The sequence below is a fragment of the Bubalus bubalis genome, chromosome 9 (genome assembly GCF_019923935.1).
Source record: "Bubalus bubalis isolate 160015118507 breed Murrah chromosome 9, NDDB_SH_1, whole genome shotgun sequence".
Classification (NCBI taxonomy): domain Eukaryota; kingdom Metazoa; phylum Chordata; class Mammalia; order Artiodactyla; family Bovidae; genus Bubalus; species Bubalus bubalis.
The window spans coordinates 92,578,926-92,591,485 of NC_059165.1; the positions used below are offsets into that span (position 1 = coordinate 92,578,926).

Below are 12,560 nucleotides of genomic sequence, written 5' to 3' on the forward strand. Positions count from 1 at the left end.
TTTCCAGAAGCACTTTGCCAGCAGCACACCCAACATGAGCCCAGGCCCAGAGTTCAGAGGACTGTCTGGGCTGTGCATCTCAGCCATCTGGCTCTCCTTGGGGGCCTAGTGTTTATTCCCATCGCCCGCATTCTCCCTCTATATATGAGATGCTTGCCCCATGTGGGTTTTGTGTGGTAAAAATACACATGAAATTTACTATTTTAACTATTTAAGGGTATAATTCAGTGGCATTGTGTATATTCTCTGCGTCATACATCTGTTCCCACTGTCTATCTCTAGAACTTCCTCTTCCCAAACTACAACTCTGTCCCCATCAAGCACTTATTCCCCAGCACCCTGGCTCCCACCACCTACTTTTTGTCTCTGAAATGACTCCTCTAGTGAGATTGTGTCCTACTGTGAACGACAGATGACCACATGTTCTGTGACAGGAGCAGAAGGGCTCTTGGACACCAGGTGATAAAGTAGGCCTGGGCGGGGTGGGCAGGGCCCAAGTGTAAGGGGAGTTGTCAGGATGGAGGAGTGGGGAGGGGTCTCACTCCACGCAAGGTACAAGTATGTTCAGGGATCAGGGGCTGCCTGGACTCCAGGGGTGACCAGGTTTACTGCAGAATGCAGTGTGTAATGGGGCAGTGCCACCTCCCTAGGTCAACTATGTGCCTTGTCTCCAGGGGCCCTGGGTCTGTGTGGATGGGGCTGGGGCCACCCGACTCCACTTTTCTAGGGGAATTCAGTGGTCAGAGCCCTGCTTCTTGGCTCCCTTTCTCACACTCAGGTAGGGTCTGGCCTGGCCCTCTTTGGAGGCTGAGATGTACCAACAACCAAAGCTGACTAGGCCCATTCCCCCAGGCCCACAGTCAAGGGAAGACAAACACGGGACAGGCCTTTTCACCTGTTGGCTGAATACACCTCCACCAGACCAGGCACATCCCTGTCATAATTCCTCCATATTGACTGGGCAAGAGGGACCTGGCAGACAGGACTCAGTTAAGCTTCACACAAGAGAGCACCTGGAGTCACCCAGGCGGGTCCTGTTATTGGAAGTGTCCTTACAAGGGAAATGGAGGCAGAGGGGCAAGATGGAGACATGACAGAGGAAGACAACCCTGCTGGCTGTGAGGGTGGGGTAAGGGGCAATGGCCTCTAGAAGTTGGTCAAGACAGAAAACACCCCACGCCCCACAGTCTGCCAAAGGAAGCATTATATACTTGGCTTCCAGCCTGCTAAGACCCACACTGGACTTCCAGCTACATAGGGCAATTGCGTCCCCTGAAGACAGCTGCCAACACCAGAAGACATTGGTGGGTAAGGCGCCACTGGTATTTGGGGGGTTGGAGGCAGGGACACTGCTGGACACCGTGCCTGGGGTGACCCCAACACAGATTCATCCTTCCTGGATGTCGGTGATGCCGAGTTGAGGAAATGTGCCCCGAGGCGATGGACACTGACAGGGCACTGAGAAGCACTGGAGGAAGTGGGTAGGGGAGCCTTCCTGGAGAAGGCATCTAAGCCAGGGGAGATGGCCTAGCGAGGGGCCGAACAACGGGAAAGGCAGCTGTGTTCTGGGAACTGAGGGCTTCCGGTGTGTCCCAGAAGGACAGAGGGGAGGTGGGGGAGCCACAGGTGTGAGCAAGGTCCATAATGGAATCAGACATGGTCTATGGGGAGCAGATGGAGGGAGTGGCCCCAGAGGTGGGGCCAGCAGGGAGCTGGTCACTGGCAAAAAATACAAGTCAAAGGAGAGGAATCTGGGTCTGATGACGAGGGCATAGAGAGGTTAAGAGCAGCACCAGTCTCCAGGCTGTCAGATCATGACCAGGTGGCACAGGTCATGCAGGGCTCCCCTTTCCCAAGCACAAAGTCCTCCCCACCCATTCCTGGCTGAGTGCATGAACAGACGTGCAGTTTCCTATGCTCAGGTAAGCCTAGGAGACACCCTGGCCTCTGAGCTCTGCCTCCCGCATCTGTAACACTGCTCTGCCATCCTGGCTCACAGTCCTGAGTGAGCTCCATCCCCTAGAGTGACATGAACCCAAGAACTCTTGGGGACAGACAATCCTGTGCCAGCTCAGGGCACCAGTCGTTACCCAGGCCTGCTCCCTGCTCCCAGGGTAGCTTCATAAGCCGGCAGCTGGCTCCCACCCACATCCACCTCCTACCCTGTCAGGGGCAGAGGTCTTCTCCTGCTGCCACCATGGTGGGATGCCTTCTGTGGCTGGGTGCTGGGGACCTCACAGGGAGCATCTCAAGGGTTCACCCTCCCCAGAGCTCCAGCTGGATGGGGAGACATGTGGGTCACCAGGCAGCTGATCCAGAGTAGGCATGGGGTGTCAGAGGCGGCTTCCCAGGGGAGCAGGATGTGCTCCCCAGCAATCCTCAGGTTGTGGGGAAAGGGGGGAATGGGAGTGGACACAGGGTGAGGGGCAGGGACTTGACTAGACATGCAGATCAGGGAGCTGAGCAGGGAGGAGAACCAGTAGCTGTGGGGACTGCCGGCCGTGTGGATCAGCCCTTGCCCCCAGACTGCCCCACCCTGTGCTCAGCCCTCCAGAAACCAAGGAGACCCCAGACCCAGATGGGCCCTCAGCATGTTCTGAACCCTGAGCCCAAGGGCTATTGTCTGTTCCCACTCCCCATACCAGGTCGAGGGCCCACTGGTGGGCAGGGTCCAGGTACAAAGGAGTGGACCTTGGCCTTCGATCAAGGTCAGGCCCCCAGGAGCCAGAAGCCCATTTCCCGGGGGTCGGTCCAGTACATGGATTCAGAAACACTTCCAAGTCCTTTATTGGGCCAGCAAGACCAGGAGCTGCCCAGTTGGGTCCCAGTCTGGTGTTTGTGGCGCCCCTGCCCCCCTGTTCCCGCCTGGGGCAGACAGCTTCTCTGACAGGCTACTTGGCTTGCTCCTTCAGGTATTCCCAGCCCTGCTTGGAGTACTCCCAGGCCTTGGAGGGGGCCACGGACAGGGCTGACATCATGGTGATGATGCCTGTGGGGAGGAAGGGCCAGGCACTTTGAGCAGAGACTTTTAGAGGTACCACTACCAGCTGTCAGTTCCACACAGGGAAACAAATGGAGGTCACACATTGCTCCCCACTCCCTGGAATCTCCACCCCCTTGTCTCTTTTAGCTCTTGGGGAGGGAGGTTGTACAAAGAGCAGGAAAGCTAGTGATGAAAATGAATGGCCAGGAAGGGATATAGGAGGTATCTGGGGCCCCTCCCCTGCCTGCAGATGGACCAGGGCCTACCTGAATTCCAAGAGTCGCGAATGTGAAAGTTAAACTTTGGAGGGGCTGGGAGCTGGGGAGAGAAAGGGAGAAGGGGCTGGTGAAAGAAGACCTGGCAGGCCCAGCCTCCCTCACAGGCCAGGAGAGCAGCATCCAGTGCCGAGGATGCCAAGCAGGGCTGAAGGACCCGAGATTACATCCCTCCCAGGCACAGCCTCAATACCAGCTCAGAGTACCTGTGGTAACTTCAGGCCTGTCTGCTCACACACATACTGGCTGAACTGGTACACGGCATTGGGGACCACCTCCTCGGCTTTCTGAAGGACCGCCTGACTCTTGTCACTGGACCCCAGCAGCTCCTGGTCGTACACGAGGTAGACAGCACCCCCAGCCACACTGCCCTTGATGAGGAACCTGCAGGCAAAGAAAGGAACCACAGTAGCTCAACAAACACTGCTGGCCACCTCCCAGGTCTAGGCCTGCAAGGGTGAGGGTGGGGTTAGACTCCTAGGGGAAGGGTGCCCACAGTCCAAAGAGGGACACACCTGAAGCCAGGCAGCTAATGGGGGAAGCGCGGGGCATCTTGGGAGCCCAGAGGCGGGCCTGACACACAGCACTTAATTTAGAGCGTGCAGGAATATTCAGCGCCATTTAACTGGTACACTGAAGCATGGAGAGGGACGGGGTCACTCGAGATCCTGCAGAGGCCAGGGAAAAGTTAAGGCTTAGGACGTCTGACCACCTTCTACCTTCCAGTTCCCGTGGAATGCTCCGAGAGGAACCCGCGGGAGGTTTCTAAGTGTCCATTTAACCTCGCAACAAATGCGTGCGGTACTCCCATATTACAGAGCCGGCAACTGAGACTCCGAGGGCTCTAGCATACAGAGTGCGAAGGCAAGGACTCGCTAGGAAGCAGGAAGTGGAGAAGCTCCACCCTGTCTCAACAGACACGGGAGACCTGACACAACGGGCAGCAAAGAGGCGATCGGGAGCAAACCAGATGTCGGGTGCCCACAGAAGGGAACATCTTCGGGGGCTTGAGGCCCGCCCGGTGACCCCACGAACCTCATCAGCGACCAAACTCGGGGTACCATGATCGCTCGGCTCCGCGCGCAAGGACACTCGGTTCGCCCGCCGCTTCCGGTTGCGGCACCGCAGGGGCCTCTGGGACGCGTAGTCTCTTGTCAGCCGCAAAGGCTTCCGGAAGTCGGAGTCTCGGCTCCGAGAAACCAAAGATGGGCTGCGGTCCGACTGCAAAAAACGTCTCCGCGAAGATTAGTCCTCAAGGGCCGGCCACCGCAAGGCTGTCTGGGAAAAGTAGTCGGCACTTCCCGTGAGGCGCGTCTAGCTGCCAAGCCTCCTGGGAAATGCAGTCGGGCGCAGCACGGCCCTGGTGACGTGAGGGAAATAGAAGTCAGGTGTCTTGAGTGAGGCCTGAGAGAGAGCCACAACCCAGGAGATCCACCCGCGCGAGGGACTAAGGGCTCAGGCCTAGGAAGAGAGTGTCTGCCTGCCGGTTGTCACGGCAACACGAGGGCGGAATTGCCTGATAGGCGGGGCTTTGGCCACGTGATCCGGTCGGGGTTGGGGCTTCCTTAAGGGGTGGGGTCAGGGAAAGAGCTAGGCCGGAGGCTGTTGCCTGGCAACGCCTGGAGCTGAGTTCTCCCTCGCAACACACAGTCTAGCCCCTCCCCCCGAGGAGGGCGGTTCGGAGTCACGTGACTCAGACCCTACGCAGCGGGGTGCGGTCCGAGCCCCGGAGACACGGACGTAAAGTGAGGCTGGAGGGGCGCGCGCGTGGCTCCTAAGCCCGGACCCCGGCCCCTCTGGACGTTGGGAGAAACAAACCTGAGTGAGTGAATGCGCGGTTGGGAACGTGCAAGTGGGTCGCACGCCCCCTTTGTCTAGAGGAGAAACTGAGGCCCAGCGATGTCAGGAAGCCAGTGGGTTCTGCGAGGATCTGGGTTCTCCTTTTTCTCCCCCATCACATCCTAGCTATTTCATCCACCCATTCATCCATTCACCCCCGCCTCCCGCCCACCCAGCTTGCCAGGTAACCCCTGCGGGGCTGCTGTGATCAGGGCCTGGTTAAGGAGAGGGTTGAGCTGAGGGGCTTCAAGGCTTTCCCTGGAAGTGGGGAGAGGTGGGAGAGCGTTTTTTGCTGAGAGGATGCTGGCATAACTGGGTTAAGGCGAGGAGTTCACTTCTCTGAGAATTGATAGATTTATGGATGGGAAGTGGGGGAGATGAGGATGGACAGGAAGGCAGGGGCCAGACCTGCTGGGTCTCCATTCGGGGAAGTGGTGAACCCTGGAAGGGTTTGAAGCAGCAAGAGACATGCCAAATTTTTTTGGACAGAGATCCCTATGCCCTGTAATCTTTGCCCCATGCAGTTCAGAGGATAAAAACCCCAAGATGGAATGGGCCTGTGCCCTTTTCAGGGGAAACCCATGACCACCTGAACTTTAATTAGCTGGCTTTTCTCTCTTATGCCTTCTACCTGAGATACAAGTAAATCGACTCCCACAGATGAAGTCACATCTTAACCCTGATGACATGGACACCTCCATCTCCAAGCCAGTCCTGAGTGTCCACTTCCTTCTGGGTGTCTCCAGATAGAGCTGTCTTCCTGGGCTCCCCCACTTCTCACCTCCCAGTATTCCTCATATCACTCTGGATCAGTCTATCTATTGAGCACCTGCTACAAGTCTGGCAGTTTGGGGCACTGAAGATCAAAAGTGAGCAAAACAGGGACTTCCCTAGTGGTCTAGGGTTTAAGACTCTGCGCTTCCACTGCAGGGGGCTTGGATTCTATCCCTGGTCGGGGAGCTAAAATCCCACATGTGGCATGACACGTGGCCAAAACATTAAAAAAAAAAAAAAAAAGTGAGCAAAACAGAAACAGGTTTCCTTTTCCTTTCTGCCCTCATGGAAGTGAGTCTAAGGGGAAGGAGGGAGCCTGAACAGGTAATAAATTATCAAGATCATTTCAGGGGATGACAAGTGCTGAGAAGGAGATGAATGTTGTACAGGTAAGGAACAGAGGAGGATCAGGAAGAGAGGTGCTGTAGAGAAGGAGGCCAGGCAAGCGCCCTCTGAGGAGGTGGTGGTTGCCGCGAGACTTGAAACAGAGAGCCACTGGGTTGTACTTGGGAAGAGCATCCTCGCAGAGGGAGCAGCCGGTGCAGAGGCCCTGAGGCAGGATGGTGACTGGCTGGTTCCTGTGATCAGTGACGAGGCTAGTATGGCCAAGCAGAGTGAATGAGAGGGGCTGATCCAAGCAGGGTCTTTTTGGTCACCCACCTTTTGTCCTAAGTGAAACAGGCAGGGTTTTCAGCAGGTAAGAAGATTGCTGCAGTGGCTCAGGTGAGCTGGATGATGACCTGGACCAGGTTGTGGCTATGGGGACAGAAAAAAGGGGCCAGGGCTGGGGGCGTCATCACTTGCTATTTGAACAAAGACACCATTGGGGAAATGGGTGTGACTGGGGTTTAACTCTGGGCCAGGCCTATGTGGGCTGCCCTCTCTCCCACTGCAGACCCAGGGAGGGCCATGAAGGTGCTGCTCCTTACAGGGCTGGGAGCCCTGTTCTTTGCCTATTACTGGGATGACAACTTTGACCCAGGTAAGTGCCCGGGTGTGGGGGAGGGAGGGATGGTCTGGCTATCCTGTCCATCCCCCACGCTGACCATCCCTGCTCGCCGCCAGCCAGCCTCCACGGAGCCCGTGTGCTACTGACCGGAGTCAGTGCCGGCATAGGGGAAGAGCTGGCGTATCACTACGCGCGCCTGGGCTCCCACCTCGTGCTCACTGCCCACACCGAAGCTCTGCTGCAGCAGGTGAGACACTCCATCTGAAGTAGGGGTGGGGAGTGGGGAACAGGGATTGAGTTTGAACCCCTGCAATCATCCGGGCTTCCTGTGTGACCTTGGGCAAGTCACCTAATCTCTCTGAGCCTTAGTTTCCTTATTTGCAACTCAGAGACAAGAAAAGTACCTTCTCCTGGGTTCTGGTGTGGGACTGAAGCAGTAAGATAATTGTAAAGCGAGGAGTTTTTCTCACTGAAGGAGAGTAATGATAGTGAACAAAGGCTGTGCTGACAGCTCAGGTTCTCAAGGACAAAAGTGAGGTGGGTAGACATTTCTTAGCAACAGCCCAGTATTGCTTCAGGGAAATATACATCTCCTGGGGACAAACCTTCCAAAACTTCAAGAGGCCAGCAATCTCAAGATTTATTTGAAATCTCCTGAGTTTTAAATTTTGAAGGTTGAACAAGCAAAAATGTCCCCCATTCTGGCCCGTGAGCTGCCAGATTGCTATCCCAGTGTTAAAGCTTTGGGGATGATGTTAAATGGAACCCAAGGCTCACTGAAGGGGAGGGGAGGCTTCAAGCTGGGGCCGTCATGGAGCCGACAGGTGGAGGGGGACCAGCTGGGGTGGAGGGGCCCACGGGCAGCTCTGGCCCCCCCAGGTGGTAGGGAACTGCCGGAAGCTGGGCGCTCCCAAGGTCTTCTACATCGCTGCGGACATGGCCTCCCCTGAGGTGCCCGAGCGCGTGGTGCAGTTTGCGCTGGACAAGCTGGGTGAGGGGCGGGGCCTGGAGTCTGGGACCTTGGTCTAGGCTTTAGGGTCAAGACCCAAATTGGGGCGGGGGTGTGGTAGTAACAGCCGCCTGAGGGTGGAGATTTATGGCTCCGGGGGCGTGGCTAGGGGGTGGAGCCTCATGGCATCCAGTGGGTGGAACCCATCCAGCGGGTGGAACTCTGGACCCAGCCCATTGAATGAGGGTTGAGGCCCGGTTAAGGAGTAGAACGGGTTCTCTTTGATCTTAGTTGTGGCACTACCTGGGTCAGAACTCACAGAGTCCATGCTCTAGCCGGAGCTTCGCTAGTTCAGGGGTCAGGGCTCGGGGCGGTGTCTCATAGGGCCGGGGGGTACGGAGCCTCAAGGACTAGCTCCAGGCTGACGGGCCTCTCCGGGCCAGGAGGGCTGGACTACCTGGTGCTGAACCACCTCGGCGCCGCCCCAGCAGGCACGCGGGTCCGCAGCTCCCAGTCGACACGTTGGCTCATGCAGGTACTCCGCCCCTCCGCGGTCCCTGCTCCGCCCCCTCGTGGCCCTGGCCCCGCCCTCCCGCCAGACTCCACCGTCTCCCCGTTCCCATCAGGCCCTGCCCCTCGGGGCTCCAGACCCCGCCTCCCCTGGTTCTAGGCTCCGCCCTCTTGACCTTGGCTCCGTTCCCCGGCCAATGCTCCCACACTTTCATCGGAGCGCAGTCCCAGTCCTCAAGCCCCGCCCCTACCTACCAAGGCCTTCGCCCCTTCCCCATCTGGGCTTGGATTCCTCCTCCGCCTGGTGACTCGCAGTCGCCACCTCCAGATGAACTTCCTAAGTTATGTGCAATTGACTTCTTCGGCGCTGCCAAGCCTGACTGACAGCAAGGGCTCCCTGGTGGTGGTATCCTCATTGCTCGGTGCGTGTACGTGGGGCGGGGCGTGGGGAAGCCACAAGGGCTGATGCAGGAGAGCCTGTAGCGGGCAGGAAGGCTTCAGCCGCTCAGCCACTGCCCTCCCGCGCCCCCAGGCCGGGTGCCCACTTCCTTCTCCAGCCCCTACTCGGCAGCCAAGTTCGCGCTGGACAGCTTCTTCAGTTCTCTGCGGCGGGAGCTGGACGTGCAGGAAGTGAACGTGGCCATTACCATGTGTGTTCTGGGTCTCCGAGATAGTGCCTCAGCCGCCGAAGGAGTCAGGTGAGGTCCAGGACACAAGGCGGGGCCAGGCTGGCCTGGGAAGGGCTGTGGCCGGGCTGCTCAGCCCCAGCCGCAGTCCCCATCATACCCTCCCGTCCCCAGGGGCATCACGAGGGTCAGGGCGGCTCCAGGGCCCAAGGCAGCCCTGGCCGTAATCCGCGGAGGCGCCACGCGTGCCTCCGGGGTCTTCTACCCGTGGCGCTTCCACCTGCTCTGCCTGCTCCGCAGTTGGATGCCACACTCAAGGGCCTGGTTCGTCCGCCAGGAGCTCAATATAACGACGCCCGCTGCTGCCTGAGCCTCTGGGCTTGAAGCCCCTTCATCTTCCCAGAAGACCCTCCAGCCAACCGTCATGGAGCTGGGACACACACTGAAGACACTTCTGAGCAGGTGGTCAAGGGCCAAGAGAGTCATCAAGACACAAAAAAGTAAACCCGAGAAAAACTACCAGCACTTGAAAACAAGCAGAACTCGGAGTGTACCAGGCATCTTGTCACAAAGTCGGAAGTCAATTACCTCAGTCTTCTTAGCTGTTACTGATGATACGAGAGTTGCTTCCATTTTGCAGATGGACAAACTGAGGCTCAGAGAGGTGATGTGACTTGTCCTAGAGCCCCGGCCCCATCAAACAGATCATACCACCACTGAGCCACCCTTGGAGCCCGCTCTATCTGTGACCTGAATCCACTGCCTCCCACTTTGTTCTTTCCACTCAGTCAGCCTCAGAGCATCCTCCAACCCTTTCCCCAAGCAAGGGAGCCCCTGAAGCTCTCGAGTTGCTCTTGGGGTCTGAGGAGAGGGAGGAGTAAAGGAACATGTTCTAGGCTAGGTCCAGCCTCCCATTTGATAATAATAAAATCCTTCTTCCCTTGCACATCCGCTGTTCAGGTTCCTCCAGTTTGTTTGTGGCAGGAGGTGGAGAGGGATGTCTATGATATATTTATGTCAGAACGCTCAACTTCATTTCACAGATGGAGAAATGGAGTCTTCAAGACAGGTGGACCTCATCCAAGAAGTCAGGGATGGAAGGGAAGGGAACCGCTTGTGGGCCAAAGGCGTTATTTGCAGCACTAAGCACGTGATTTATGCCCCAGTAATGATCACCTGCATCAAGCGCTATGCACTTGACATTCGTGACCTCATGGCATTTTCACAACCGGAGGTCAGTGGTATCATTATTATCATTTTATGGATGAGGAAACAGAGAGGGGAAGTTGGTGGCAGAAGCTGAGATTCCTACAACAGACTATCTCTCTTTAAGGCCATGTGTGCATCTGCCCACCACTGATATTTACATTAATACATTTAAAATGGAGACTTTCCTTAGAATGGTAAACCAGCACTGCTTGCATAGAGAAAAAGTAACTGTAAAGATTAAAACTGTAGCATGAAAACAGTGTTATAAAATGCAAGCTACTGTTGGTTCTCCAAGGCGCCAAGATCAGCGGATGTTTGAAGGGGTAAGCCCCAAACAGATCAGCCCCAAACTGATACTGACTCTTGGAGATAAACAGGATTGAAAGATAAAAACGAGGGGGGGAAAAGGTTTTGTTCCCACCATGCCTCCTATCTCTGCCCCTAAAATTACACCAGGTGGCGCCAGTGGCAAAGAACCCACCTACCAATGGAGGAGACCCGAGACGAGGGTTCGATCCCTGGGAAGATCCCCTGGAGGAGGAAATGGCAACCCACTCCAGTATTCTTGCCTAGAGAATTCCATGGACAGAGGAGCCTGGCGGGCTACAGTCCTTAGGGTCCCACAGAATCGAACACGACTGAAGCGACCTAGCACACACGCACATATCAAGTGCCACCGGGGGACTATATCACAACACTTTCCTTAGCGCTAGTCCAGAACTTGGCTTCATGTATCGTAAAACCAATTCCTCCGTTAGTGGAAGATTTATTTTGTGCCAGGTGTCATTATATCTTGCTCAGTTCGGAATAGGTACTATTTTTGTCATCCTTCTATAAATGGAGAAATTCTGGTAGTAGGAGGTGGAGTCCCTGGCGCTGGGCCAGCCGGGTGGCTGCAGAGGTAGGATTCCAACTCTCAACCCACCTGCAGAGGGAAGCACCGTCGCAATAGTCACGCCCACCCAGTCCGACTAAAGATTAAAGCTCGCTGGGGTAAATTAGCTGGCTCTGGGAGTCTATTCGCGCATGCTCAGAGAGCCCGCAGGGACTCCTCCAATCCGCCAGGGGGAGTCCGAGCCATTCTTGCCTCTCTGGCCCGCTCCGCCCGCGAGCTGGTAGATATCCCAGAGTTCCGCTCGTTGGAGGTCCTTCCGCCGCGGCAGCCATTGTAGAACAACAGGTTAGTGGACTCTCTCGCGAGTAGCATCCGTTGCCATCCGGACCCTGGGGGTCCCAGGCAACTCAAGGGATGGCTGAGTGCAGCGAGCGAGCCCGTGGGAGCCGAAGCGCGGGGTTCCAGGCGGTGGGGACCCAGCCGGAGCTCACCCACATCCCTTCTCCCCTCTTCTGTCCGCAGCCATGGCTCTGCGCTACCCCATGGCCGTGGGCCTCAACAAGGGTCACAAGGTGACCAAGAACGTGGGCAAGCCGAGGCACAGCCGCCGCCGCGGGGTGAGTACTAGGGCGCGCGGTTAGGGGGTAGGAAGCCTCCCGGACGGAGGGCAGGGCCTGGGCAGAGGCTCCCGGAGCTCCGTCGGGGTATCGAGGACCGGGGGAACCCTGGTGTTTTAAGCAGGGGAAAAAAGAATGTGCGGCTGGCCAGAGGAGAGAATGGAAATGCTGGTTACCCTCCTGTGTGTTCCCCTTTGCTGCGGATGCCCACCGGGGCCACGTAGCAGGACCCTCCCTCACGCCGTGGATTCGGAAGCTGGGGCGGGAGCGACTTGGGGGCGGGTTTTGACACATGAGCAGGAGTTTGCCGAGTAGGAAGGTGCCTGGATCCGGGTTGAAACGCGGAGGCAAAGTGGATTCCTTGGTTTTCATGTTGAGGAATCGTGGCCTCGAAGGGAGTGTGTGTGTGTGTGTATGTTTCTTGGTTAAGCGGGCCCAACTGCACCTTGCCCAGCCTTTGTGTAGGGCGAGTGTTCAGGGTGCCAGGACAGGCCGTGCAAAGGGCCGGGCGTGACGCGCCGCTTTGATGCCGATGAGATTGGGGAGGTGGAGGGGATCTGGCCTTACGTCGTCGGCAGATCCCTGAAGCCCTGGCCCTGACGCCCCTGTTTCGCGCAGCGTCTCACCAAACACACCAAGTTCGTGCGGGACATGATCCGGGAGGTGTGTGGCTTCGCCCCTTACGAGCGACGAGCCATGGAGCTGCTCAAGGTCTCCAAGGACAAGCGGGCCCTCAAGTTCATCAAGAAGAGGGTAGGTGGGATTCCCGTGCGGGGGCCCGGTCTGGGACTCGGGGCTCAGGCTCACGGCCCTCCTTGCCCGGCAGGTGGGGACACATATCCGCGCGAAGAGGAAGAGAGAAGAGCTGAGCAACGTCTTGGCCGCAATGAGGAAAGCGGCAGCCAAGAAGGACTGAGCCCTTCTTCTCTGTTCACAATCACAATAAATCTTGCCCAAAATTCGGCGTTTCTCTGCTGCCATTGGAAATTGAAGG

General features: G+C 57.0%; 3 protein-coding genes across 16 annotated transcripts; 2 read left to right on the top strand and 1 right to left on the bottom strand.

Annotated features, from left to right (window-relative positions):
* Positions 1 to 2,763: 2,763 nt before the first annotated feature.
* Positions 2,764 to 4,739, bottom strand: MICOS13 (mitochondrial contact site and cristae organizing system subunit 13). 2 transcript variants are annotated; one of them, XM_006067155.3, is made up of 4 exons: positions 4,294 to 4,739; positions 3,465 to 3,642; positions 3,250 to 3,301; positions 2,764 to 2,989 (listed from the first exon to the last, which is right to left on the bottom strand). In XM_006067155.3, the coding sequence occupies exons 1-4, from the start codon at positions 4,320 to 4,322 to the stop codon at positions 2,892 to 2,894; spliced, it is 357 nt and encodes a 118-aa protein (XP_006067217.1). In that variant the 5' UTR covers positions 4,323 to 4,739; the 3' UTR covers positions 2,764 to 2,891. The 2 variants fall into 2 exon arrangements, with proteins under 2 accessions (XP_006067217.1, XP_025149070.1); XM_025293285.2 differs by lacking the exon at positions 4,294 to 4,739 and adding an exon at positions 3,978 to 4,118.
* Positions 4,740 to 4,916: 177 nt separating this feature from the next.
* Positions 4,917 to 10,993, top strand: HSD11B1L (hydroxysteroid 11-beta dehydrogenase 1 like). Of its 13 annotated transcripts, none has more exons than XM_045166650.1 (8): positions 4,917 to 5,080; positions 6,735 to 6,853; positions 6,937 to 7,067; positions 7,700 to 7,811; positions 8,213 to 8,304; positions 8,539 to 8,701; positions 8,812 to 8,977; positions 9,080 to 9,851. In XM_045166650.1, the coding sequence occupies exons 2-8, from the start codon at positions 6,739 to 6,741 to the stop codon at positions 9,273 to 9,275; spliced, it is 975 nt and encodes a 324-aa protein (XP_045022585.1). In that variant the 5' UTR covers positions 4,917 to 5,080; positions 6,735 to 6,738; the 3' UTR covers positions 9,276 to 9,851. The 13 variants fall into 13 exon arrangements, with proteins under 13 accessions (XP_045022585.1, XP_045022586.1, XP_025149065.3 ...); XM_045166651.1 differs by having other exon boundaries at positions 6,767 to 6,853; XM_045166652.1 differs by lacking the exon at positions 4,917 to 5,080 and adding an exon at positions 5,087 to 5,966 and having other exon boundaries at positions 6,767 to 6,853.
* Positions 10,994 to 11,154: 161 nt separating this feature from the next.
* On the top strand, positions 11,155 to 12,530 carry RPL36 (ribosomal protein L36). Its single transcript, XM_006067163.4, has 4 exons — positions 11,155 to 11,294; positions 11,472 to 11,566; positions 12,185 to 12,319; positions 12,393 to 12,530. The coding sequence occupies exons 2-4, from the start codon at positions 11,474 to 11,476 to the stop codon at positions 12,480 to 12,482; spliced, it is 318 nt and encodes a 105-aa protein (XP_006067225.1). The 5' UTR covers positions 11,155 to 11,294; positions 11,472 to 11,473; the 3' UTR covers positions 12,483 to 12,530.
* The last annotated feature ends 30 nt before the right edge of the window (positions 12,531 to 12,560 follow it).

Bases quoted from the DNA above. Each gene is read 5' to 3' on its own strand.
- MICOS13 (XM_025293285.2), bottom strand. From the start codon at position 4,069: ATGGGAGTACCGCACGCATTTGTTGCGAGGTTAAATGGACACTTAGAA. The intron at 3,643-3,977 runs GTAGAAGGTGGT...CTTTGCCTGCAG, and splicing joins CATTCCACGGGAACTGGAAG to GTTCCTCATCAAGGGCAGTG. The intron at 3,302-3,464 runs GTACTCTGAGCT...TTCTCTCCCCAG, and splicing joins CAGGCCTGAAGTTACCACAG to CTCCCAGCCCCTCCAAAGTT.
- HSD11B1L (XM_045166650.1), top strand. From the start codon at position 6,739: ATGTGGGCTGCCCTCTCTCCCACTGCAGACCCAGGGAGGGCCATGAAG. The intron at 7,812-8,212 runs GTGAGGGGCGGG...TCTCCGGGCCAG, and splicing joins GTTTGCGCTGGACAAGCTGG to GAGGGCTGGACTACCTGGTG. The intron at 8,978-9,079 runs GTGAGGTCCAGG...TCCCGTCCCCAG, and splicing joins TCAGCCGCCGAAGGAGTCAG to GGGCATCACGAGGGTCAGGG.
- RPL36 (XM_006067163.4), top strand. From the start codon at position 11,474: ATGGCTCTGCGCTACCCCATGGCCGTGGGCCTCAACAAGGGTCACAAG. The intron at 11,567-12,184 runs GTGAGTACTAGG...TGTTTCGCGCAG, and splicing joins GGCACAGCCGCCGCCGCGGG to CGTCTCACCAAACACACCAA. The intron at 12,320-12,392 runs GTAGGTGGGATT...CTTGCCCGGCAG, and splicing joins TCAAGTTCATCAAGAAGAGG to GTGGGGACACATATCCGCGC.